This window comes from Gymnoscopelus microlampas (assembly GCF_963454915.1).
Source record: "Gymnoscopelus microlampas genome assembly, chromosome: 15".
Lineage (NCBI taxonomy): Eukaryota > Metazoa > Chordata > Actinopteri > Myctophiformes > Myctophidae > Gymnoscopelus > Gymnoscopelus microlampas.
This window is the reverse complement of record NC_139952.1, coordinates 36,477,772-36,502,771: the sequence shown is the minus strand read 5'-3', so window position 1 is coordinate 36,502,771 and position 25,000 is coordinate 36,477,772. Positions and strand designations below refer to the sequence as shown.

The 25,000-nt window shown below is 39.1% G+C and overlaps 3 protein-coding genes and 1 long non-coding RNA gene across 8 annotated transcripts in view; 1 reads left to right on the top strand and 3 right to left on the bottom strand.

Annotated features, from left to right (window-relative positions):
• LOC311061076 (major histocompatibility complex class I-related gene protein-like) overlaps nt 1–941 on the bottom strand; it is a 9,941-nt gene extending 9,000 nt beyond the window's left edge. The window contains exon 1 of the mRNA XM_084079581.1: nt 810–941. Coding sequence (XP_083935707.1) covers nt 810–864 — 55 coding nt within the window. The 5' untranslated portion in view covers nt 865–941. The remainder of the gene's footprint in view (nt 1–809) is intronic.
• LOC311061078 overlaps nt 1–7,636 on the top strand; it is a 16,632-nt gene extending 8,996 nt beyond the window's left edge. Inside the window, exon 2 of the long non-coding RNA XR_014602357.1 lies at nt 7,184–7,636. This is a non-coding gene — a long non-coding RNA (uncharacterized lncRNA). The remainder of the gene's footprint in view (nt 1–7,183) is intronic.
• Nucleotides 6,470–14,863, bottom strand: LOC311061073 (major histocompatibility complex class I-related gene protein-like). 4 transcript variants are annotated; one of them, XM_084079577.1, is made up of 8 exons: nt 14,729–14,863; nt 13,502–13,768; nt 11,903–12,181; nt 10,524–10,826; nt 9,592–9,705; nt 9,474–9,491; nt 9,226–9,286; nt 6,470–8,639 (listed from the first exon to the last, which is right to left on the bottom strand). In XM_084079577.1, coding segments are annotated over exons 1-8 (1,098 nt in total). In that variant the 5' UTR covers nt 14,784–14,863; the 3' UTR covers nt 6,470–8,638. The 4 variants fall into 4 exon arrangements, 2 of the variants coding, with proteins under 2 accessions (XP_083935703.1, XP_083935704.1); XM_084079578.1 differs by having other exon boundaries at nt 9,592–9,696; XR_014602353.1 differs by lacking the exon at nt 9,474–9,491 and having other exon boundaries at nt 9,574–9,705.
• Nucleotides 14,864–19,888: 5,025 nt separating this feature from the next.
• The window catches only part of LOC311061077 (major histocompatibility complex class I-related gene protein-like), a 15,907-nt gene continuing 10,795 nt past the window's right edge, over nt 19,889–25,000 (bottom strand). Inside the window, exons 3-8 of one of the 2 annotated variants that reach the window (XM_084079582.1) lie at nt 24,813–25,000; nt 23,360–23,662; nt 22,829–22,939; nt 22,706–22,723; nt 22,480–22,540; nt 19,889–21,928 (exon numbers count right to left, since the gene is read on the bottom strand). The exon at nt 24,813–25,000 is cut by the window's right edge and continues 91 nt beyond it. In XM_084079582.1, the coding sequence (XP_083935708.1) occupies nt 22,506–22,540; nt 22,706–22,723; nt 22,829–22,939; nt 23,360–23,662; nt 24,813–25,000 (655 nt within the window). In that variant the 3' untranslated portion in view covers nt 19,889–21,928; nt 22,480–22,505. The remainder of the gene's footprint in view (nt 21,929–22,479; nt 22,541–22,705; nt 22,724–22,828; nt 22,940–23,359; nt 23,663–24,812) is intronic. The other variant, XM_084079583.1, reaches the window with a different exon arrangement.

The window sequence follows — 25,000 nt, the reverse complement described above, 5'->3', positions numbered from 1 at the left end:
TCTGTACCGTGTGTCTGTCTCTCACTGTTTCAACATGTCTGTCTTTGTCCATCTGTCTGTCTGTTTGTCTTTATGACTCTTTGTTAAAGTAGCCTCTTGTGGTCAGACAATATCACTTTTCACACCGGCAGATTCGTCTGGTTTCCAGGCTATTGTTAAAGTTTAATTATTTATAACAGCTTGCTATAAATACAGTCAGCAAAGGAAACTGATTTCAGGTGAAAATAACTACAGTACAGAGCGCCCTCCAGTGGCCATACTGTCATACTGCTGAATGGAGACTTTTACTGAATGGTGACAAAACTGTGATAAATAATTATGTTAATTAATAAAGTATATTAATAGTCTGCGTTTTCATAACATGGTTGAACTAGAAATGTTTAAACATATATATCGTTGCTGTCGGGCAGAAACCTCGTATCTCCATATTTCAACTTTTCATGTTTTGTTGTAAATGAACTTTAGCCTATAATGCCCATCATACAATCAAGAGTCGCACAAAAGTAGTGACAATAGCAGACCTACAAGGCAAGCTCCCAACAAATAGCGATGTGATGCGTTGTTGGCTTACATTTTTTTATTCTATATTTGTATTTATTTTTTTATATATTAAAAAAATCTATGGTTTTGGACATACAAGGTTTCCACCAGACAGCAACATATTTAATGACATTCCGTTTTAAAAACCCAGGTAGGCCTAATGTCTCAGAGCTGTTATCCTACTCAGTAACTGAAGTAAAGAACAGTGAATACAATCATGTATAAACTACTACAACAGTTTAAATGAAATCATTGAAGCATGGCTTTACCTGGAGATGCGAGCTGGCAGAACAGTAGAACTAATAGCAAAATAAACTCCCTCATCCTGACGTGTAGTCACTAAATGTAAATAAAAGTAGAGCTCAGTGTCTGCTGTCTCCACACTGTAGACCTAGTTGTCATAATGAGTTGTTCAGCTCTTTATATCAGGACGAGGAGGAGGTACCAACTCACACTTCTAGCCAATAGAAATCAACAAGTGCTGTTGCATCATGTGTTTCTAGGAGGATTTCACCAACACAGGTTTTAACTTGAAAGTAAAACTAGAGAATGATGGTTTAGACGTTTGTTTAACAGCATTGCCTAGGCTATAATGTTGTCATTGTTTGGTATAAACTATTTCCTAAAACAACTGTAGCTACATCACAACTCCACCCTTATCTAAATGTAGGTTTAACAGCATGGAGACCATTAGAGAGGTGATGGTGATATACAGTGCATGATGTAGCCCAGTGGTTCCCAAACTGGGGGTCGGGATCCCCAGGGGGGGCCCCAAATTATTTTGGGGGGTCCCCAGATGATTTGCTTAATGTGCAACATTGTTTTCTCACTCAGCAGTAAACAAACCAACATACAGCACATTTATAATGTGGCAATGTAATGACTTTTAAGACCATTTAATACTAAATTGGCTAAATTGTCAAATATGACGTTAGAAAGACGCAAACATTGTGAAAATAGCCGATCTACAAGCTCACAACGCCTCGCAGTGCGAATCGTTGTGAGCTTGTAGAGCTTCTAAATGCTTACAAGTGCTTGTCAGAGTGGGGGGTCCCCAGTTCAAATATGATTATTTTGGGGGGTTGCGGCCTGGAACGTTTGGGAACCCTTGATGTAGCCTATTACGATGGGGGTCCATGGGGGACTGAAACCTGTCCCTTTATTATTGTTGATAACCTTCACTTTCATCATTACTAGCCTATGTAAGAGTAAAGCACAACCTCCATGCACAGAATTTCTGCGGGTGAATGCAAGTAACACCCCCAACACTGGACCATCCAGGCTTCATGTAGCAGACTTGTGCCCCTGACATGCACATAGGCCCAAGATATAATGTTTTTGTTGTTGTTGTTTTTATTTGTTCTCCAGCACCAGCACACTTCAACCAGCTTCTTCTTTACTTTGATGACACTTAATATGAAAATCTGTTATGAATCTATTATGCTCTATTTAATGATTAGGGAAACACAGGAAATAACATAAGTTTACACAACAGAAAAGGCTCCAGTACTGATTATGAAAGTTTGTTATGACCTTAATGTGCACTGAGTGCAACAAGATTTATTCAGGAGGTTGATTGATGTACAGCTGAGGATCAAATCATTTTCAGGTGTGGTGGTGATTCAGGCACTCAGGGAGGGGCGTGACAGACCTGAAACAGTGAGAGAGAGACAGCTCTCTTCTAAAGAAGGCCAGAGGCATATGGAGGTATAAGAACGTTCCAGATCTCTGGGTTTCATGGTGAATGTTCACCTCCAGCCCTGCATGGTGCAATGTGTGAGGTAGTGTGTCTAAATGTTAAGTGTTGGTGTGTGGCCTCCACACTGGTCACCGCTGGTGTCAATCTGCACTATCTGGGGTCTGTCTGTCTGTCTGTCTGTCAGGAAGTCTAGGACCCAGTTGCACAGGGTGATGTTAAGTCCTATAGGGCTCTGAGCTTGATATGTGCTTACTGCTAGAGGGCACAATGGTTTTGAATGTAGGCCCATGTAGGCCAGTGGTTCTCAAACTTTCATAGTCAAGGACCCCCAAAATGATGTTTATTTGGCTGCGAACCCCCATCTCTTTAAAAATGCATTCAAAGCTTTACAACATTTTTCAGGATTAAAAAGAAAATGGCATATCTGCTATTTCTGAATAGCCAAAGTATAAAATATGGTTAAGTGGGTAAAATGATTGTGACGCTACATTAACTAGCCCTAATGACTTTTTGAAACATACTATTTGCATTGTTTTCTGTTACATAGGTAAGATTTGAACCATTGTATAGCCTCATAAGAAAAGGGCAGTAACACAGGGATTCCTATCCAATAGACCCTTTATCCTCTCATTGAGCACACTATTTGGCTGCATGGCGGGCACAGAACCCAAACTTCATGGGATGCAGTGGGGTATGACCTTTGTCAAGATGTTTAATGATCAAAATTGGCTATCCATTTCTCTGCCACCTTTGAGATGACAGAGAGGATACTGAGGGGCCTGTAATTTACCCATTTCACGTTTAGAGACAGATTTAAAAATAGATGTGATGGTGGCCGCCTTCCACACTGATGGAACTGTACTATACCTGATTGACAGGTTGACCAGATGTGTGATAGGTTGCAATAATGATTCCTTATACGTAGCTTTAAAATAGTTTGTTTCCAGCCCGTACACATCTTTAGCTTTGGAACAATTTAGTATTCCAATGATTTTGCCACTTCGGCCTCTGAGATTTCTTCCAGGTTAAACACAGGTTGTTTACTATTAATAATAGGGCTGGAAAGAAACTTGGAGGGTTTAAAAAGTTGTGTAATCTCAGAAACCGAGTTCAGGGAAAAAAATCATTGAACTTACATGCTAGTGTATATAGATCCTTCACCAGTTTACCATCACAACTCAACACTCAACTCAACACTTATATTAGACGGGGGGGTCCGCGGCCAAATACATATCAATTTGGGGGTCCTCGACATGAAAAGGTTTGAGAACCACTGATATAGCCTATACTGACCCCTTCATGGGTCACTCTACTACACGATTGGGCCCGTGTTCGGCCGGCCAATTACAAAGCAGAATTTTGTGACATAAATTCCGATTAAACCTATACACTTTCGTCACGAGTATAAAATGCGTCACCATTTCTTTCCTCCATTATTTGTAGATCTATACATTTTACAGACAACGGGACATTAATACAACGTGCTAAAGTGCTGGCCATGCTCAGAATGTCAGCAATGTCTCCTCACCTGGGCTGTACAACACCCAGAGCAGAGACGTGCACTAATCTGTGGTGGAAGAAGTCATCTTTTTTTTACTTCAAACCCATTAAGACCGGGGGAACACATCTTGTGTGTCATTTTTAGATTTCTTTGGGCTATTCAAAAATAGCAGATCTACAAGCTCATAGCGCGGCACCGAGTGCCGCGCTATGAGCTTGTAGATCTGCTATTTTTGAAAAAATCGTGTGCAAATCTTTGAATATATATATATTTTTAAAGCGAACATTTTTAACTTAAATCTTTGCTTCTGGGGGATTCTACAAATGTCTTTTAAATCCTAACATTTTTTTTCCGGAAAAACGTATGTTGCTATAATATCAGTGGTTTTCAAACTTTTGTCATGTCAAAGCCCTCCTAATATGATATGTATTTGTCCGCAGACCCCCCCCCATCTCAAAATATGTTGTTCCAGGGACCCCCAGAAGCAATTAATACTTTTGTTAAAAATGTATTTATTTATATTCAAAGATTTGCACACATTTTCACGATTCTTAAAAAAAAATAGCCCATCTATAAGCTCATGCCGCGCTATGAGCTTGTACATCTGCTATTTTTGAATAGCCAAAGAAATGACACAGACGCGTTCCCGGTCTTAAAGGGTTAACCCATTAAGACCGGGAACACATCTGTGTCATCTTCAGATTTCTTTGGCTATTCAAAAATAGCAGATGTACAAGCTCGGTGCCGCGCTATGACAATGTTTATTAAGGAAATCAAGTCTAAAGTTCGTCAAAAACCCATCTGCTTTCATTGAGATCAATTCTTTCTGACACTAGCAGGGGTAAAACAGCGAAACTACAGGCCATTCATATGAACTGTCACTTGAACTCTCTTCCTTATTCGAGTCCATTTCAAACAGGAAGCTGGGCCCTTGGTCTACATCCACCACCCAGTTGCACAGGATGATGTTGAGTCCTATAGGGCAGTGGTTCTCATGTCAAGGACCCCCAAAATTATATGTACTTGGCCGCGGACCCCCATCTCATATTGTGTTCCCGGGACCCCAGAAGCAAAGATTTGAGTTACAAATGTTCGCTTTAAAAAATATGTATTCAAAGATTTGCACACATTTTCTCAATTTTTCTACAAGCTATGAGCTTGTAGATCTGCTATTTTTGAATAGCCAAAGTATAGAATATGGATAAAGGGGTTAAAATGATTGTGAGGTTTTATTAACTCATTTCGCTGGGGACCACCTGGTACCCCCCCAAGGACCCCCGGACCCCACTTTGAGAACCAATGCTATAGGGCTCTGGGCTTAATGGTGATGAGCTTGGAGGACACAGTGGTGTTGAATATTGAACTGCAGTCAATGATCAACATTCTGATCTGATTTTAGTCAAATATAACCTGGACAAACACCTACCCAATCACACTGACATAGTTTAAATGAATGGAATTAACGTTGCCAAAGAAAATGAATATGAATATGGATCATGTGTTCTTTGGTTGTGTATATAAATGGTTCTCAAAGTGGGGTCTGGGGACCCCAAGGGGTCCTTGAGGGGGTCCCCAGCAAAGTTAGTTGATATAGCACCACAATCAGTTTAGTCAATTTAGCTATTCGAAAATAGCCCGAATAGCCCACAATGCATAGCATCGTTGTGAGCATGGTGAGCTTGTAGATCTACTATTTTGAAACATTTTGAAAAATGTCTCCTGTCCGGGGTAACTAAACTGTTGCGCCCTTCTTTGTCCTTTGTTTAGGGTTGACTGCAGGTGTGGTGTTCTCAACAACATTAAGGAAAACTGGCAGAAAAAGACTTTTAACCCATAAAGACCGGGAACGGATCTGTGTAACCAGTTAAACCATTATTTTACACTTTGGCTATTCAAAAAAAGCATATCTACAAGCTCATAGAGCGGCACTGAGTGTCGCGCTATGAGCTTGTAGATCTGCTACTCTTTTTTTTTTAATCGTGAACATTTGTGCAAATCTTTGAATATATATATTTTTAAAGCAAACATTTGTAACTCAAATCTTTGCTTCTGGGGGTCCCTGGAACTAAATATTTTACAAATGTTTGCTTTAAAAAAATATATATTCAAAGATGTGTGCAAATGTAAGATTTTTTCAAAAATAGCAGATATACAAGCTCGTAGCGCGGCACTCGGTGCCGCGCTATGAGCTTGTAGATCTGCTATTTTTGAATAGCCAAAGAAATCTAAAAATGACAGAGATGCGTTCCCGGATTGAACGGGTTAAGGAAGACTCCTTAGACAGAGACTAAGACATATATATTTATTTTAACATGCTCATAAAGTGCTCTGTGCTCAAAGTGAAAGGTGCAGAAACAGCAGAAAACCTTTGGGTCATACATCACTGACGAAGGTCCTATGACCCAAACGTTTGCTGCTGTTTTTGCACCTTTCACTTTGAGCACAGAGCACTTGATGAGCATGTTGAAATAAAATACATATATCTATCTCTGTCTAAGGAGTCTTCCTTAAAGGTTTTTGTATTAGCGAGTCTTTTTCTGACACTTTTCCACTTTGTGAAACTCTCTCAACAGATTAATGTTAACAGACAGTATAGACGACTGTTTGGAAACAACCAGTCACATTTTTTTTAAGGTTTATGGTCATACTAAATACTCTATATATCACATATTTGACACAATGACAGATACAAAACTTTGATTTATGACTTTAAAAGAAAGAAGCAGACATCTGGCTTATTTGGGACTTTATTAAAACATTAAATAAGCATCAGACCTTTAAATGAACGTAACAAACATTCTTCATTTAGTAGACATAGTCCAATTTAGATTCTTAATTATTCTTGATACGTAAAAAACTACTTAAAGCTGCACTATGTAACTTTCCTCTTCTACCCTAGATTTGAACCCGGTTTCCTGCGTAAGTGCTGACATTTTTACCATTGAGCTAATAGAGCCTGCCTGCTTGCTCAGGGGATAAATTGAATCTTGACCATCAGGTCAAAATTCATGTCAGATCCTGTGTCTAGGTGAGACATGACCTTTGACACGATCTAAATGTCTCAATAGAAGAGCAGGGAGACAAAATACAACCACCCCAATTATATAAGTTATATTGTATTAACATACTCTACCATACAGATTGGACAAAATTACATTTTATTCATTAAAAAAAGAGTTACATAATGCCGCTTTAACAGAGATCTGAACACTATCCTTCACAACCAATCTATTTTATATTAGAAAATTCAGCAACATGTACAGATTATATTTGTACTCAAGATTTTTACAATGCAACCAACCCAACAGACTTAAACACACTTTTGATAGCAGGAAAATAGCATTACAGTATTTACATCACGGAAAAATCAAATGTGTGTGTGTGTGTGTGTGTGTGTGTGTGTGTGTGTGTGTGTGTGTGTGTGTGTGTGTGTGAGCGTGCAGGTTTGTATGTACAGTATGCATATATGTCTTCATGTTGATGTCATGTGTGTTACTGTGTGTATACAAATGTGTTCTATATGTGCTTGAGTATGGTACAGTATGTATGTGTGGTATTGTGGTGTGTGTGTGTGTGTGTGTGTGTGTGTGTGTGTGTGTGTGTGTGTGTGTGTGTGTGTGTGTGTGTGTGTGTGTGTGTGTGTGTGTGTGTGTGTGTGTGTGTGTGTGTGTGTGTGTGTGTGTGTGTGTGTGCGCGCGCGCGTGCGTGTTTAATTGGGTAACACATAACAATATCACAAGAAGATCCAAACGGTAATGGTAGAAATTAAAAGAGTTGTAAATTGTCTTTTATAAATGTCCACGTCTACAGTGTCTCACTGTACATATTCAGTAGCAATAAGTGCTGGGTGATGTGTTTGTTTTGTTCAGGACCTCAACTTACTACTTATGCCAACAGGTGGAATAGTTTCATTCAAGTTATCATACATTATATGATTCATATGCTGGTGATAAAATATTGTGTATCCAGCTGATAGATTAAGATGTTCTCCAGAATTATTACTGACATAATGTTATGACATCATGAAGAGGAATAAACAATCAGAACATCTATCCTTTGCTTTAAGAATATAAATATGATTTTGTAAAGGTGTAAGGTGGACATTTATAAATATTCATAAGGAATTATTACACATGCCATGAAAGCTAAAAAGAAACAAGATTTAGAGGGTGACTTTCAGGATGTGATCCATCACTGATTATTACCTACCAAACGTTTTTATTACTAACATAGTCCAACTCAATAAACCAGCTGATTTTGCCATCTAGGTACATGATGGTATCATCCAATGTCTGAACTTTGTTCGGATGGGTTTATATCCAGGGTTCCCAAACCTTTCAGTCCGCGACCCCCCAAAATAATCATATTTGAACTGGGGACCCCCCACCATGACAAGCCCTTGGAATGGTAGGTATTACATTTAGTTTGACTCGGTTCTACACACAAACAATGTGAAAATAGCCTCGCAGCAGGGGCGTTGTGAGCTTGTAGATCGGCTATTTTCAAACGTTCAAACGTTTGCCTCTTTCATACGTAATATGTGACAATTTGGCCAATTAACTTTAGAAATATGCAGATACCCTGTATACATTTATACTGTATGTTGGTCCCCCAGTTTGGGAACCAGTGGGTTAGATGACATTAAATATCAGTTTATTCTAATTCACCTCTACGTTGAATAACATCACTGATGTCTAAAAAATTATAATTCTCTTCTAAACTGTGTTTTTCTCAATATTTTAAAAGTCTGCCTAATCTGATTACGTTTTTATAACTGTAATGGATCACTGACCCTTGTTTGTAATGATTTATGAATGGTTTAAAGCACTTCTCACAGCATTTGAAGAGAGAGAAAGGGTGAGAATGTCTCCACTTGCTCCAGTGCATCTGTCTGCAAACCTAAAATGACACAAATCAAAACATAAGAGAGAACACAAAAATACCAACTCATCATTCAAAAAGTAATTTTCCAAAATGATATACATCAGTTTGGGAAGGTAAATGATTACAGAATCTTATCAAATGTATTAAATTATATGTAAATATACTGTATGTATTCTGGAAAATAATTTGCTTTGTCTCCTCACTATCTCTTGCATCTCCCTCTGGTCAAAGCTACATTACTTTTAACTATTGAAGTAACCTAGAAACACAATTTCAATCAGTGGTCAGATTAAACACTCATTCAATAAAATGACAACACATTGGAGAGGCTGATCATTATGTCTAAACAATATATATGTGTAACTTAAGAAACCTTTTTGCCAGAGGTGTAAATAGTTTAATTCATGGCAATCCAACCATATTGTATAACTTATACCATTAATAAGCTCTAGTCCTGGGATCCCGTAGTACAGCTTGGCTTTCATTTAGGGCCAGATTTAGACATGGGCCACCAAGTGCATGAAATTAAAGAACTAGAACAGAAACATAGAAACAGCCTGGGGACCAGAGAGAATCACTATCTAATATCAACATGACTTACTATGTGCAAGAAGGTGTCTCTGGACTTTGTGCATCTGGATTCAGTTGCACGATCTCAGAAGCTGTAATGTAAAGAAAATACATAGTTATGATACATCATCAACTAACACTGACCACTTCCTGTTATACACAGACAACATCTGAATACAACTCCTGACTCCTTTGTGTAACTGTTTACAGTCAATAATGTTGAATGTACTGTGGATCAGTGGATTATGAGACCAGATGTAAAAATAAAGTACTACTTACAAGATGTAGAGCTTGGAGCTGGAAGAAATGGGTAAAGAGATGACACTGCAGTTAGCACCATATTAATGCAATGATATATAGCTTGAGAACCAATATGTACGTCATTCTACTGTCTCACCTTTCTTCTTCCTGGACTTGCCAACTCCGATGACAACGGCAGCAACAACAGCAACAACAGAAAGAACCACCACAGCGATGATGATGATGATGGTCGTGTTGTCTTCTGGTTCAACTGTATAAAATACAGAGAAAAACAGAGACAAAGTAGAGGAATTATCTTAATAAAAATATCCCTTTAAGACCGGGAACGCATCTGTGTCATTTTAAGATTTCTTTCTCTATTAAAAGAATTGCAGATATACAAGCTCATAGCGCGGCACCGAGTGCCGCGCTATGAGCTTGTATATCTGCTATTTTTGGAAAAATCGTGAAAATGTGTGCAAATCTTTGAATATATATATTTTTAAAGCAATCATTTTTAACTAAAATCTTTGCTTCTGTGGGTCCCTGGAACAAAATATTTTTAGAAAATAGCAGATCTACAGCACCGAGTGCCGCGCTATGAGCTTGTATATCTGCTATTTTTGAATAGCCCAACTTCATCTAAAATGACAGATATGTTGCCAGTATTAATGGGTTAAAACACAACATCCATCCATCCATACAATGTATGGATGGATGATACATCTATACATACATACATCCATATCTGACAGTATATCTGTGTGTCTGTCTGTCAGTCTATATGTCTGTCTATTTACCTATCTATGGATAGAGTTATTATGGACCAAATCAATGTGTTCAGTACAGGGGACTCGCTCTAATCTAGTCTATATTACATCTGTGATTGGGTTTTACATTATGGTCATGTGATCCAGCTGTAGAAATGTTGTTTAAACTGATCTGAGTCTTAGATGAATTTACCCACAATTCAGAGCACATACTGTATGCCCATCTAAGTCAGTCTCAGGTTAATAACCAGTTAATTGTTTTGATCTAACTTCTTTAGTAGTACATCTATACCTCCTTTAGTCCTAATCTCAGTCTTACCCCTGTTGGTCTTGATCAGATTTCGGTCCAGTCTGGTCTTGATGTCCTCTGTGTCTCCATAGAGCTGAAACACACACTCGTACTGCTTCCAGTCTTCATGTTTGACTGAGGTCAGGTTCAGGTCAACGCTCGTCTGGAAGGTTCCATCATGGTTGTTGAGGAGCTCTCCATGGTCCACGTTCTCCTGGAGCTCCTCTCCATCTTTAGCCCAGAACATTATGAATCTGTCTGGGTAGAAACCTGTAGCGTGACACCTCACTGGAGAGGATGGAGTCTTCTGGAGGAGAGATACAGAGGGAAGCTCTGAGAGAGAGAGAGAGAGAGAGAGAGAGAGAGAGAGAGAGAGAGAGAGAGAGAGAGAGAGAGAGAGAGAGAGAGAGAGAGAGAGAGAGAGAGAGAGAGAGAGAGAGAGAGAGAGAGAGAGAGAGAGAGAGAGAGAGAGAGAGAGAGAGAGAGAGAAGAGAGAGAGAAATATTTTGTCAGTGTTAATTGTTTGAATTTGAAGGTGGATTGGTTGAATGCTCTGATTTAGGAACTGTTGTACTTCATGGCTATCAGTTGGGGAAGAAGTATTCAGATTTATTTGCAATACCACAATGTAGAAATAATCTGTAACAAGTAAAAGTCATATAACCAGCGTAAAAGTATTCATTATGCAGAATGCCCCATTTCACAAAATGTGTTAATTTCTTAAAAATAAATTGTAGAACTGCTATTTTTGAATAGTCAAAGTATAAAATAGGGCTTAAGTGTGTTTGGTAAAAAAGTAAAAATAAATAGATGGAGATAGAAAATATAGAGAACAGTGAGACAAAACAAGGAGAGAGAAAAGCAGGGATGAACAAACAGAAACAAGAAATCATGACGCAGTCATATTAATACCAGGTTGCTCTCTCCAGCGTCCCCGCACGGAACCAAATGGACCCGTGGTCCTGTACCCTTTCGCTCACGGACTAACAAAAACAGCCAAAATGGCTCTTTTAAGCCACCCGCTCATATTGAACATAATTCCTAAGTAAATAGTTTATGAACAGAGCTAAATCAGTTTGTGTGCCTTGTGTTTGGTTTGGGTCGTTGTTGGAGGCGGCGCTGTGTGTGTGTGTGTATGAGGAGTGAAGTCAATAGTTTGTTTGGTGGCGACGACCACACTGTTTTTTATTTTATTTAATAGTTTGTTTGGTGGCGACGACGAGAGAGAGACGAGAACAAACAGATAATGGAGGGGTGGAGGTCAGAGAGATACAGACAGGCACGGACATGTGTCTTGCCTTCTGGACACATTTGTCTCTTCATGTTGAGTACAAGTGCATGCATCTCATAGTAATGTTACTACATCTTAACATATTTATCTAAGTACAGATCATCACATCATGTTGTACCTGTTCTCTGCAGAATGTTCTTCCCGTAGTTCACATACTTCTTCAGCCATTCAATGCACTCAGTGTTGTAGTAGTTCTTCAAGTATGCTGTGCGAGCTTTGTTTTGATCCCATTTGTGTTTAGTGATGACAGCCTGTTGTTTAGGAGCGACCCATGTCTCTCTCTTCACGTCCAATGAGATGAAGTCCTCTCCATCATAACCATACTGATCATAACCATCAGTGTCTCCAGTCTCATCATCCCACTCACAACCATACATCACCTGGTAGATGTGGACACCTGAGAGAGAGAGAGAAAGAGAGAGAGAAAGAGAGACAGACAGACAGACAGACAGACAGACAGACAGACAGACAGACAGACAGACAGACAGACAGACAGTGTAGTAAACAACAGACACATCCTACAGTTCACACACAGATGTGTGTGTTATAGTGTAGTTACACACACAGATGTGTGTGTTGTAGTGTAGTTACACACACAGATGTGTGTGTTGTAGAGTAGTTACACACACAGATGTGTGTGTTGTAGTGTAGTTACACACACAGATGTGTGTGTTGTAGTGTTGTGTGTTGTAGTGTAGTTACACACACAGATGTGTGTGTTGTAGTGTAGTTACACACACAGATGTGTGTGTTGTAGTGTGTGTGTTGTAGTGTAGTTACACACACAGATGTGTGTGTTGTAGTGTGTGTGTTGTAGTGTAGTTACACACACAGATGTGTGTGTTGTAGTGTAGTTACACACACAGATGTGTGTGTTGTAGTGTGTGTGTTGTAGTGTAGTTACACACACAGATGTGTGTGTTGTAGTGTAGTTACACACACAGATGTGTGTGTTGTAGTGTGTGTGTTGTAGTGTAGTTACACACACAGATGTGTGTGTTGTAGTGTAGTTACACACACACAGATGTGTGTGTTGTAGTGTAGTGTAGTGTGTAGTGCAGTGACAGTTCTGTTGTTTTACATTCACTCTGTTCAAGGAACTGATGAAAAGTTACATTTAACATCATGTTGGTTAAAACCAGTTCAATTCAATTCAATTCAATTCAGTTCAGTCTACATGTTGTGTTCATTGTCTTCACTGTGTTATCTCCTCATGTGGAGTCTAAAGCCCGATTTATACTTCGTCGTACGACAGTGTCGCGCACCGAAAATAGCATATCTACAAGCTCACAACGCGTCGCAGTGCGACGCGTTGTGAGCTTGTAGATCTGCTATTTTCGGTGCGCGACACCGTTGTACGACAAAGTGTTAAATAAGCATAATACTCTGGTTACAGGCTGCTATGTCACTGTGTAAGGGAGTGTTTGCATGCATGCGTGCGTGTGTTGGTGTGTATGTGTGAGTGTGCGAGAAAGTGAGTAAATCAATGTGTGTGTGTGTGTGTGTGTGTGTGTGTGCGTGTGTGTGTGCGTGCGTGCGTGCGTCCGTGCGTGCGTGCGTGCGTGCGTGCGTGCGTGCGTGCGTGCGTGCGTGCGTGCGTGCGTGCGTGTGTGTGTGTGTGTCATTGTGGCATGAAGGAAGTTACATCTTACTGATTGTTTTTTTTAACAATGTGAATAAAATCATTTTATCAGTATGAAATGAAACATAAACATACCTCCAGTTTGGTTAAAGCGCGGCTTTATATTGTCTATGCTGACCTTGAAGACCTGCTGGGCACCCAGGCTATTCCCAGTGTTCCTCTCCCAGTACTGTGGGTCATCTGTTGTGACCTGGTCCATCCAGTCCTGTTTAGGAACTGCTCTCTGTGTGTTGCTGTCATAGTGATACATCTGAACATCATCAACCATCCCAACTGCCACAAACTCTGGGAAGTTTGGGACATCAGAGGATGCAGTGTAGAAGTATTTCAGGCTGTGACTCGCTGTGAGACAAAATGGAAATATAGCAATATAATATTATAATTACACATCGTATTTTTGACACAACAATTAAATTATATGGTTCAATTTGTTTCCAACAAGAGAGAACTTCAAACATAATTTCTGTTTTTCTTTCTGTCTGTCTGTCTGTCTGTCTGTCTGTCTGTCTGTCTGCCTGTCTGTCTGTACCTTCACTGTTTCAACATGTCTGTCTTTGTCCATCTGTCTGTCTGTTTGTCTTTCTGCCTCTTTTTAAAGTAGCCTCGCGTGGACAGACAATATCACTTTTCACACCGGCAGATTCGTCTGGTTTCCAGGCTATTGTTAAAGTTTAATTATTTATAACAGCATACTATAAATACAGTCAGCAAAGGAACCTGATTTCAGGTGAAAATAACTACAGTACAGAGCGCCCTCCAGTGGCTATACTGGCATACTGCTGAATGGAGACTTTTACTGAATGGTGACAAAACTGTGATAAATAATGATGTTAATTAATAAAGTATATTAATAGTCTGCGTTTTCATAACATGGTTGAACTAGAAAGGTTTTACACGATATCGTTGCAGCTTGGGCAGAAACCAGAAACATCTCCATATTTCAACTTTTTTTCGTAAATGTATTAACATCATACAAGAGAGTCGCACAAAAGTAGTGAAAATATAGCAGATCTACAAGCTCCCAACGCACAGCGATGTGTTGTGAGTTTAGAGATCGGCAATTTTTACTATTAAAAAAAAATCTATATACAACTTTTTTTTTTTAAAGGAATGGTTTTGAACATACAAGGTTTCCACCTGACAGCAACATATTTAATGACAAACTAGCATTAGGTTTTAAAAAGCCAGGTAGGCCTAATGTCTCAGTGCTGTTATCATACTCAGTAACTGAAGTAAAGAACAGTGAATACAATCATAAACTACTACAACAGTTTAAATGAAATCATTGAAGCATGGCTTTACCTGGAGATGCGACCTGGCAAAACAGTAGTCCTAACAGCAAAATAAACTCCTTCATCCTGACGTGTAGTCACTAAATGTAAATAAAAGTAGAGCTCAGTGTCTGCTGTCTCCACACTGTAGACCTAGTTGTCATAATGAGTTGTTCAGCTCTTTATATCATGAGGAGGAGGTACCAACTCACACTTCTAGCCAATAGAAATCAACAAGTGCTGTTGCATCATGTGTTCCTAGGAGGATTTCACCAACACAGGTTTTAACTTGAAACTAAAGTAAAACTAGAGAATGTTGTTTTAGACGTTTGTTTGACAGCATTGCCTATATATGTTGTGATTTGTTTGATATAAACTATTTCCTAAAACAACTGCTGCTACATTGCAACTCCACCCTTATCTTAGGCTTAACAGCATTGAGACCATCAGAGAGGTGATGGTGATATACTGTGCATGATGTAGCCCAGGGGCGTCGGCAACCTTTTTGACATGAAGTGCCATGTTTTTATTTTCTTGATAGACAGTGTGCAATATCACCATTAAGTTTAATTATGAGACCGTAACATAATTACATTTACAACTGATTCTGATTGCCCAAAGGCTATACATAACCTTTATTTTTTAGAAATACTTTCTTTCACATCAGGGTGTAATGACCATTAGACTTACAATAACCCACCTATCTGAACTCTGACTGGGGAAGGAGTCTGGGAGTCCCCAGACTCCTTCCCCAGTCAGAGTTCAGATTTTTTATGAATGTAGAATTATGTGCAGAATCTGATTTGTATATAGATGTGAGGGGACTTCATTTAACTGAATAAACTTTTTTAGGATTATTTGATTTTAAAAGAAAAAAACTCTCTTACACTTATGCCAGTGTGCCAGTGATCACCCTCCCCTGTGCCAATGTTGGCACCCGTGCCTAATGTTGCCTACCCCTGAATTGTAGCCTTATTCCATGGAGGACTGAAACCTGGCCCACTGTGAGAGGGCCCCTGTTATTATTGATGATAACCTTCGCTTTCATCATTACTAGCCTATGTAAGAGTAAAGCACAACCTCCATGCACAGAATTTCTGCGGGGAATGCAAGTAGGCCTCATGTAGCAGACGTGTGCTCCTGACATGAACATACAGCAGGCCTATACTGTATGTATCTGCCCAAGATATGATGTTTTTGTTGTTGTTGTTTTTATTTGTTTGCATCTCCAGCACACTTCAACCAGCTTCTCCTTTACTTTGATGACACTTAATATGAAAATCTGTTATGAATCTATTATGCTCTATTTAATGACTAGGGAAACACAGAAAATAACAAAGTTTACTCAACAGAAAGGCTCCAGTACTGATTATGAAAGTTTGTTATGACCTTAATGTGCACTGAGTGCAATACGATTTATTCAGGAGGTTGATTGATGTACAGCTGAGGATCAAATCATTTTCAGGTGTGGTGGGTGATCCAGGCACTCAGGGAGGGACGTAACAGACCTGAAACAGTGAGAGAGACAGCTCTCTTCTAAAGAAATCCAGATGCGGAGGTAAGAACGTCCCAGATCTCTGGGTTTCATGGTGAATATTCACCTCCAGACCTGCATGGTGTAATGTGTGAGGTAGTGTGTCTAAATGTTAAGTGTTGGTGTGTGTCTCCACACTGGTCACCACTGGTGTCAATCTGCACTATCTGGGGTCTGTCTGTCTGTCTGTCAGGAAGTCCAGGACCCAGTTGTACAGGGTGATGTTAAGTCCTATAGGCTCTGAGCTTGGTTATGTGCTTACTGCTAGAGGGCACAATGGTGTTGAATGTAGGCCCATGTAGGCCAGTGGTTCTCAAACTTTCATAGTCAAGGACCCCCAAAATTATATTTGTTTGGTTGCGGACCCCCATCTCTCTAAAAATATATATATTCAAAGATTTACACAATTTTTCAGGATTAAAAAGAAAATAGCAGATCTGCTATTTTTGAATATCCAAAGTATAACATATGGTTAAGTGGTTAAAATGATTGTGACGCTACATTAACTAGGCCTAATGACTTTTTGAATCATACTATTTGCATTGTTTTCTGTTACATAGATAACGTTTAGAGACAGATTTAAAAATAGGTGTAACCACACTGATGGAACTGTACTATACCTGATTGACAAGTTGACCAGATGTGTGATAGGTTGCAATAATGATTCCTTACGTAGCTTTAAAATAGTTAGTGTCCAGCCCGTACACATCTTTAGCTTTGGAACAATTTAGTATTCCAATGATTTATGTCACTTGGGCCTCTGAGTTTACCATCACAACTCAACACTCAACTCAACACTTATATTATAACTAAGATATATACTAAGAGCCGTATATTCATTGGGCTTTAGCTCCATGAAGTCCATCACAGGGGGGAAGTGATATAGCCCAGTGGTTCTCAAAGTGGGGTCCGGGGACCCCCAGGGGTCCTTTAGGGGGTTCCAGGGGGTCCCCAGCAAAAGTAGTGACCATTATCTATATTGTATACGTTGGCTATTCAAAAATAGCAGATGTACAAGCTCACAGCGTGTCACTTCGTGCCGCGCTGTGAGCTTGTACATCTGCAATTTTTGAATCATTTTTGAAAAATCTCAATAAACGTTTGCAACATTTTTAATTCTTCTGGGGGGGTCCCTGGCACGGAACCTTTTCAGACGGGGGGTCCGCATACATATCAATTTGGGGGTCCTCAACATGAAAAAGTTTGAGAACCACTGATATAGCCTATACTGACCCCTTCATGGGTCACTCTACAACGCGGTTGGGCCCGTGTTCGGCCAGCCAATCACAAAGCAGAATTTTGTGACATAAATTCCGATTAAACTTACACTTTCGTCACCATAAGTATAAAATGCGTCAGCATTTCTTTCCTCCATTATTTGTAGATCTATAGATTCTACAAACAATGGGACATTAATACAAAGCACAAAGCTGGCCATGCACACAATGTCAGCAGGGAGTGTCAGGGTTGTAACTCCCCCATAATGAGGCTCCTCTACTGGGCTGTACAACACCCAGAGCAGAGACATGCACTAATCTGTGGTGAAGAAGTCATCTTTTTTACTTAAAACCCATTAAGACCGTGGGAACGCATCTTGTGTGTCATTTTTAGATTTCTTTGGGCTATTCAAAAATAGCATATCTACAAGCTCATAGCGCGGCACCGAGTGCCGCGCTATGAGCTTGTAGATCTGCTATTTTTTTAAGAAATCGTGGAAATTGTGTGCAAATGTACACATTTTTTAAAGTGAACATTTTTAACTCAAATCTGGGAACCGGGAACGCATCTGTGTCATCTTCAGATTTCTTAGTCTATTCAAAAATAGCAGATCTACAAGCTCATAGCGCGGCACCGAGTGCCGCGCTATGAGCTCGTAGATCTGCTATTTTTGAAAAAACAATTGTGAAAATGTGTGCAAATCTTTGAATATATATAAATTTTTTTACTCAAATCTTTGCTTCTGGGGGGTCCTTGAAACAACATATTTTGAGATGGGGGGTCCACGGCCAAATATATATAATTTTGGGGTCCTTGACATGAAAAAGTTTGAGACCCACTGATTATAGCAACATCCGTTTAAAAAAAATAAACTGTTTCAGAAGACATTTGTAGAATCCCCAGAAGCAAAGATTTGAGTTAGCGGCAGTGCCGCGCTATGAGCTTGTAGATCTGCTATTTTTTAACAGCCAAAGTATAAAATATGGATAAAGGGGTTAAAATGTTTGTGACGTTTTATTAACTAATTTTGCTGGGGACCACCTGGTACCCCCCAGGGATCCCTGGGGGTCCCCGGACCCCACTTTGAGAACCAATGCTATAGGGCTCTGGGCTTGGTGATGAGCTTGGAGGACACAGTGGTGTTGAATATTGAACTGTAGTCAATGATCAACATTCTGATCTGATTTTAGTCAAATATAACCTGAACAAACATCTACCCAAATCACACTGACATAGTTTAAATGAATGGAATTCATGTTTCCAAAGAAAATGAATATGGAGCATCATGTGTTCTTTGGTTGTGTATATAAATGGTTCTCAAAGTGGGGTCTTGGGACCCCAAGGGTCCTTGAGGGGGTCCCCAGCAAAGTTAGTTGATATAGCACCACGATCAGTTTAGTTAATTTAGCTATTCGAAAATAGCCAATCTACAAGCGCACAATGCATAGCATCGTTGTGAGCATGGTGAGCTTGTAGATCTGCTATTTTGAAACATTTAGAAAAATGTCTCCCTTTCCAGGGTAAACTAAACTGTTTCTCCCTTCTTTGTCCTTTGTTTGGGGTTGACTGCAGGTGCGGTGTTCTCAAAAACATAAAGGAAAACTGTCAGAAAAATACTTTTAACCCATGAAGACCGGGCACGTATCTGTGTAACCAGTTAGACCATTATTTTACACTGTGACTCTTCATTCTTTTTTTTTTATCGTGAAAATTGTGCAAATATATCTTTTTTTAAAGCAAACATTTGTAACTCAAATATTTGCTTCTGGGGATCCCTGGAACTAAATATTTTACAAATGTTTGCTTTCAAAAATATATATTCAAAGATTTGTGCAAATTTAAGATTTATTCAAAAATAGCAGATATACAAGCTCATAGCGCGGCACTCTGTGCCGCGCTATGAGCTTGTATATCTGCTATTTTTGAATAGCCCAAAGAAATCTAAAATGACAGAGATGCGTTCCCGGATTGAACGGGTTAAGGAAGACTCCTTAGACAGAGACTAAGACATATATATATTTATTTTAACATGCTCATAAAGTGCTCTGTGCTAAAAGTGAAAGGTGCAGAAACAGCAGAAAACCTTTGGGTCATACATCACTGACGAAGGTCCTATGACCCAAACGTTTGCTGCTGTTTTTGCACCTTTCACTTTGAGCACAGAGCACTTGATGAGCATGTTGAAATAAGATACATATATCTATCTCTGTCTAAGGAGTCTTCCTTAAAGGTTTTTGTAGAGAGCAGGTCTTTTTCTGACAGTTGTCTTTTGTGAAACTCTTCCAACTGCTCAATATTAATGTTAACTGACAGTAGAGACTGTTTGGAAACAACATTTTTCTAAGGTTTATGGCCATACTGAGTACTCTATAAATCACATATTTTACACAATAACAGATAAAAACATTGATTTATGACTTTAAAAGAAAGAAGCAGACATCTGGCTTATTTGGGACTTTATTAAAAATGAAATAAGCATCAGACCTTTAAAGGAATGTAACAAACATATTTTAAGTATTCTTAATACTTTTTGACACGTAAAAAAATACTTTAAGCTGCACTATGTAACTTTCCTCTTCTACCCTAGATTTGTACCCCATTTCCTGCGCAGGTGCTGACATTATTACTATTGAGCTAATAGAGCCTGCCTGCTTGCTCAGGGGATGAATCTTAACCATCAGGTCAAAATTCGTGTCAGATCCTGTGTCTAGGTGAGACGTGACCTTTGACACGATCTAACCGTCTCAACAGAAGAGCAGGGAGACAAAATACAACCACCCCTAATTGTAGGTAGGTATTAACATACTCTACCATTCAGATTGGACAAAATGACAGTTTATTCATTAACAAAAAGTGACGTAGTGACGCTTTAACAGAGATCTGAACACAACCGATCATAACTAATCTATTTTATCCTCCTATAATTTGACAAACCTCTGTCATGGTGTCATGGTGAGGCCAACCGGTTCTCCTCAGTAGCTGGAGCAATTGATCTGAATTTGAACACAGCTATTGACCATTACCATCTGAACGCAACTGCGAAGCCCGTTTTTCGATATCACCAAATCTCAGCTGTTTATTCGCGTTTTTGTGTAAAACACTGTTGCCATGGTTACGTGGCTGCCCAGCTATGGGACGAACTGCCTCCCGGGTTGCCAGATCATGTGCGTATATCCCCCCACGGATGCATCGACCGGGTATGGACTAGTATTAGAAAATTCAGCAACATGTACAGATTATATTTGTACTTAGGCTTTTTACAATGCAACCAACCCAACAGCCTTAAACACACTTTTGATTGCAGGAAAATAGCATTATAGTATTTACATCACGAAAATCAAATAAGGACTGTATGTGTGTGTGTGTGTATGTGACCGTGCAGGTTTGTATGTACAGTATGTATACAGTACATATCTTCATGTTGATGTCATATGTGTGTTACTGTGTGTATACAAATGTGTACTGTATGTACTTGAGTGTGGTATTGTGGTGTGAGTGTGTGTGTGTGTGTGTGTGTGTGTGTGTGTGTGTGTGTGTGTGTGTGTGTGTGTGTGTGTGTGTGTGTGTGTGTGTGTGTGTGTGTGTGTGTGTGTGTGTGTGTGCGTGTGCCGTGTGCCGTGTGTGTAATTGGGTAACACATGAATAACAATATCACCAGAAGATCCAAACGGTAATGGTAGAAATTAAGAGTTGTAAATTGTCTTTTATAAATGTCCACATGTACAGTGTTATTACTGTACATATTCGGTAGCAATAAGTGCTGGATGATGTGTTTGTTTTGTTCAGGACCTCAATTTACTACTTATGTCCACAGGTGGAATAGTTTCATTCAAGTCACCAAACATTATATGATTCATATGCTGGTGATAAAATGTTGTGTATCCAGCTGATATAGTTTAAGATGTTCTCCAGAATTATTACTGACATAATGTGATGATGACATCATAAAGAGAAATAAACAATTAGCACATCTATCCTTTGCTTTTAGAATATAAAGAGCATTTTGTAAAGGTGTAAGGTTGACATTTATAAATATCCATAAGAAATTATTACACATGCCATGACAGCAAAAATAAATCAAGATTTAGAGGGTGACTTTCAGGATGTAATCCATCACTGATTAATACCTACAAAATGTTTCTATTACTAAAATACTGTAGTCCAACTCAATAAACCAGATGATATTGCCATCTGGGACACCATCCGATGTCTGAACTTTGTTCGGATGGGTCAGATGTCACTAAATGGTCAGTTTATTCTAATTCAAATGAATAACATCACTGATGTCTGAAATGTGTTAAATTCTCTTTCTAAAACATTATGGCATGCATAATCTAATTTCGTTTTTATAACTGTAATGGATCACTGACCCTTGTTTGTAATGATTTATGAATGGTTTATAACCCACTTCCTACAAAATTTGAAGAGAGAGAAAGGGTGAGAATGTCTCCACTTGCTCCAGGGCATCTGTCTGCAAACCTAAAATGACAGAAAACTACTACTGATCAACTGATCATTCCAAAGTGATATACATCAGTTTAGGCCCTAAATTGATTTAGGGCCTGATTTTATTGACTGTTTTTAATACCTACCTAAACTTTAGGTACTATACATTCTGTAAAATAATGATCATTTGGCTTATTTTAATTCAGTTTGCTTTCTCTCTATCTATGTCTTGCATCTCCCTCTGGTCAAAACTGCATTACCTAGAAAGTCAACGTCCATCAATAGCCATTCAAAGAAATTACAACAGATTGGAGAGGGTGATCATGATCATGTATGTAACTTAAGAAAACGTAAGATAGTTTAATTCATAGCAATCCAACAATATTGTATAACTATTATACCATTAATAAGCTCTAGTCCTGGGGTCCCATAGTACAGTTGGCTTTCATTGTAAACGTCTAATTAGGGCCAGATTTAGACATGGGCCACCAAGTGCATGAATTTAACTAACTAGAACAGAAACATAGAAACAGCCTGGGCGTCAGGACCAGAGAGAATCACTACCTAATATCAACATGACTTACTATGTGCAACAAGGTGTCTCTGGACTTTATGCATCTGGATTCAGCTTCTTGACCTCAGAAGCTGTAATGTAAAGAAAATACATAGTTATGATACATCATCAACTACCACTGACCACTTCCTGTTATACACAGACAACATCTGAATCAATGATTCAGTCAATCATGTTGAATGTACAGTGGATCAGTTGATTATCAGACCAGATGTAAAAAATAAAGTACTACTTACGAGATGGAGGGCGTGAAGCTGGAAGAAATGGGTAAATACAGTAGATGTCACTGCAGTTAGCACCATATTAATGCAATGATATATAGCCTGAGAACCAATATGTCCGTCATTCTACTATCTCACCTTTCTTCTTCCTGTACATGACGACTCCGGTGACAATGGCAGCAACAACAGCAAGAACAGCAAGAACCACCACAGCGATGATGATGATGTTCATGTTGTCTTCTGGTTCAACTGGAACAATAAAATACAAAAGAACTGAGATAAAATAGAGGAATTATCTTAAAACACAACATGTATGATATATACATACAGTACATGCATCAATCCACAACATCTGACTGTATATCTGTCTGTCTGTCGGTCTGTCTGTCTATATGTCTGTCTATTTACCTATCTACCTACCTATCTATGGGTAGAGTTATTATGGACCAAATCAATGTGTTCATTACAGGGTACTAGCTCTAATCTAGTCTATATTACATCAATGATTTTGTTTAACCTGATCTGAGTCTTAGATGAATTTACCCACAATTCAGAGCACATACTGTATGCCCATCTAAGTCAGTCTCAGGTTAATAACCGGTGAATTATTTTGATCTAATTTCTTTGGTAGTACATCCATACCTCCTTTAGTCCTAATCTCAGTCTTACCCCTGTTGGTTTTGATCAGACTTCGGTCCAGTCTGTACTTGAAGACATCTTTGACCCCATTGAACTCAAACACACACTCGTACTGCTTCCAGTCTTCATGTTTGACTGAGGTCAGGTTCAGGTCAACGCTCATCTGGAAGGTTCCATCATGGTTGTTGAGGAGCTCTCCATGGTCCACGTTCTCCTGGAGCTGCTCTCCATGTTTAGCCCAGAACATCATGGCTCTGTCTGGGTAGAAACCTGTAGCGTGACACCTCACTGGAGAGGATGGAGTCTTCTGGAGGAAAGATACAGAGGGAAGCTCTGAGAGAGAGAGAGAGAGAGAGAGAGAGAGAGAGAGAGAGAGAGAGAGAGAGAGAGAGAGAGAGAGAGAGAGAGAGAGAGAGAGAGAGAGAGAGAGAGAGAGAGAGAGAGAGAGAGAGAGAGAGAGAGAGAGAGAGAGAGAGAGAGAGAAAAAGAGAGAGAAAAAGAGAGAGGGGGAGAGAATAGAGGGGAGAGAGAAATATTTTGTTAGTGTTATTTGTTTTGAATTTAAATGTGGATTTCTTGACGGCTTTGATTTAGGAACCGTTGTATTTCATGACTATCAGTGGTGGAAGAATTACTCAGATGTTTTATTAATATCACAATGCAGAAATAATCTGTTACAAGTACAATTCAGTAAAAAAGTATTCATTATGCAGAATGTCCAATTTCACAAAATGTGTCCATTTCTTTAAAAGAAAGCATATTTACAAGCTCACAAGGTGTTACATTGCGACCACGTTGTAAGTTAGTAGATCTGCTATTTTCGAATAGCCAAAGTATAAAATAGGGCTTAAAAGGATAGTTAACCCCCAAAAATATTTTTTTTCCTATCTATTAATCACCCCTTGGACCGGAACCGGAACCACCGGAACCGCTGCCGGTCATCAAATTATTGGCTTAGGAATGTGAAAAAAAAAGAAAAAAAAGTCTCCATGGGGTGACTAATCGATAGAAAAAAAGTCATTTTGGGGGTGAACTATCACTTTAAGTGTGTTTTGTAAAAAAGTAAAATATTTGCCTCTGAGATGTAGTGGAGTATAAAGTATAGTTTTGATAAATGGAAATACTCAAGTAAAGTAAAAGTACCTTCAAATTTTACTTGAGTAGTTACTTTCCACCATTAATGATAATAAATACCTTTGAACAAATGAAAAGAAAGAGATGGAGAGAGAGAAAATATAGTAAGAGAATAATAGAGAACAGAGAGACAGAAAAATGAGAGAAAAGCAGGGATGAACAAACTGAAAAAAGAAACAGAGACTTGGTGATAGAAACAAAGACAATGTGAGAGACAGAGAGACGAGAACAAACAGATTATGGAGGGGTGGAGGTCAGAGAGAACAAAGAGAGACACAGACATGTGTTTTGTCCTCTGGACACCTTTGTCTCTTCATGTTAAGTACAACTCTATCACATCAAGTTGTACCTGTTCTCTGCAGAATGTTCTTCCCATAGGTCAGATAGTTCTTCAGCCATTCAATGCACTCACTGGTGTAGTAGTGCTTATTGTATACCATGTCAGCTTTGGCATGATCCCATTTGAGTTTAGTGATGAAACCCTGTGGTTTAGGAGTGACCCATGTCTCTCTCTTCAGGTCCAATGAGAGGAAGTCC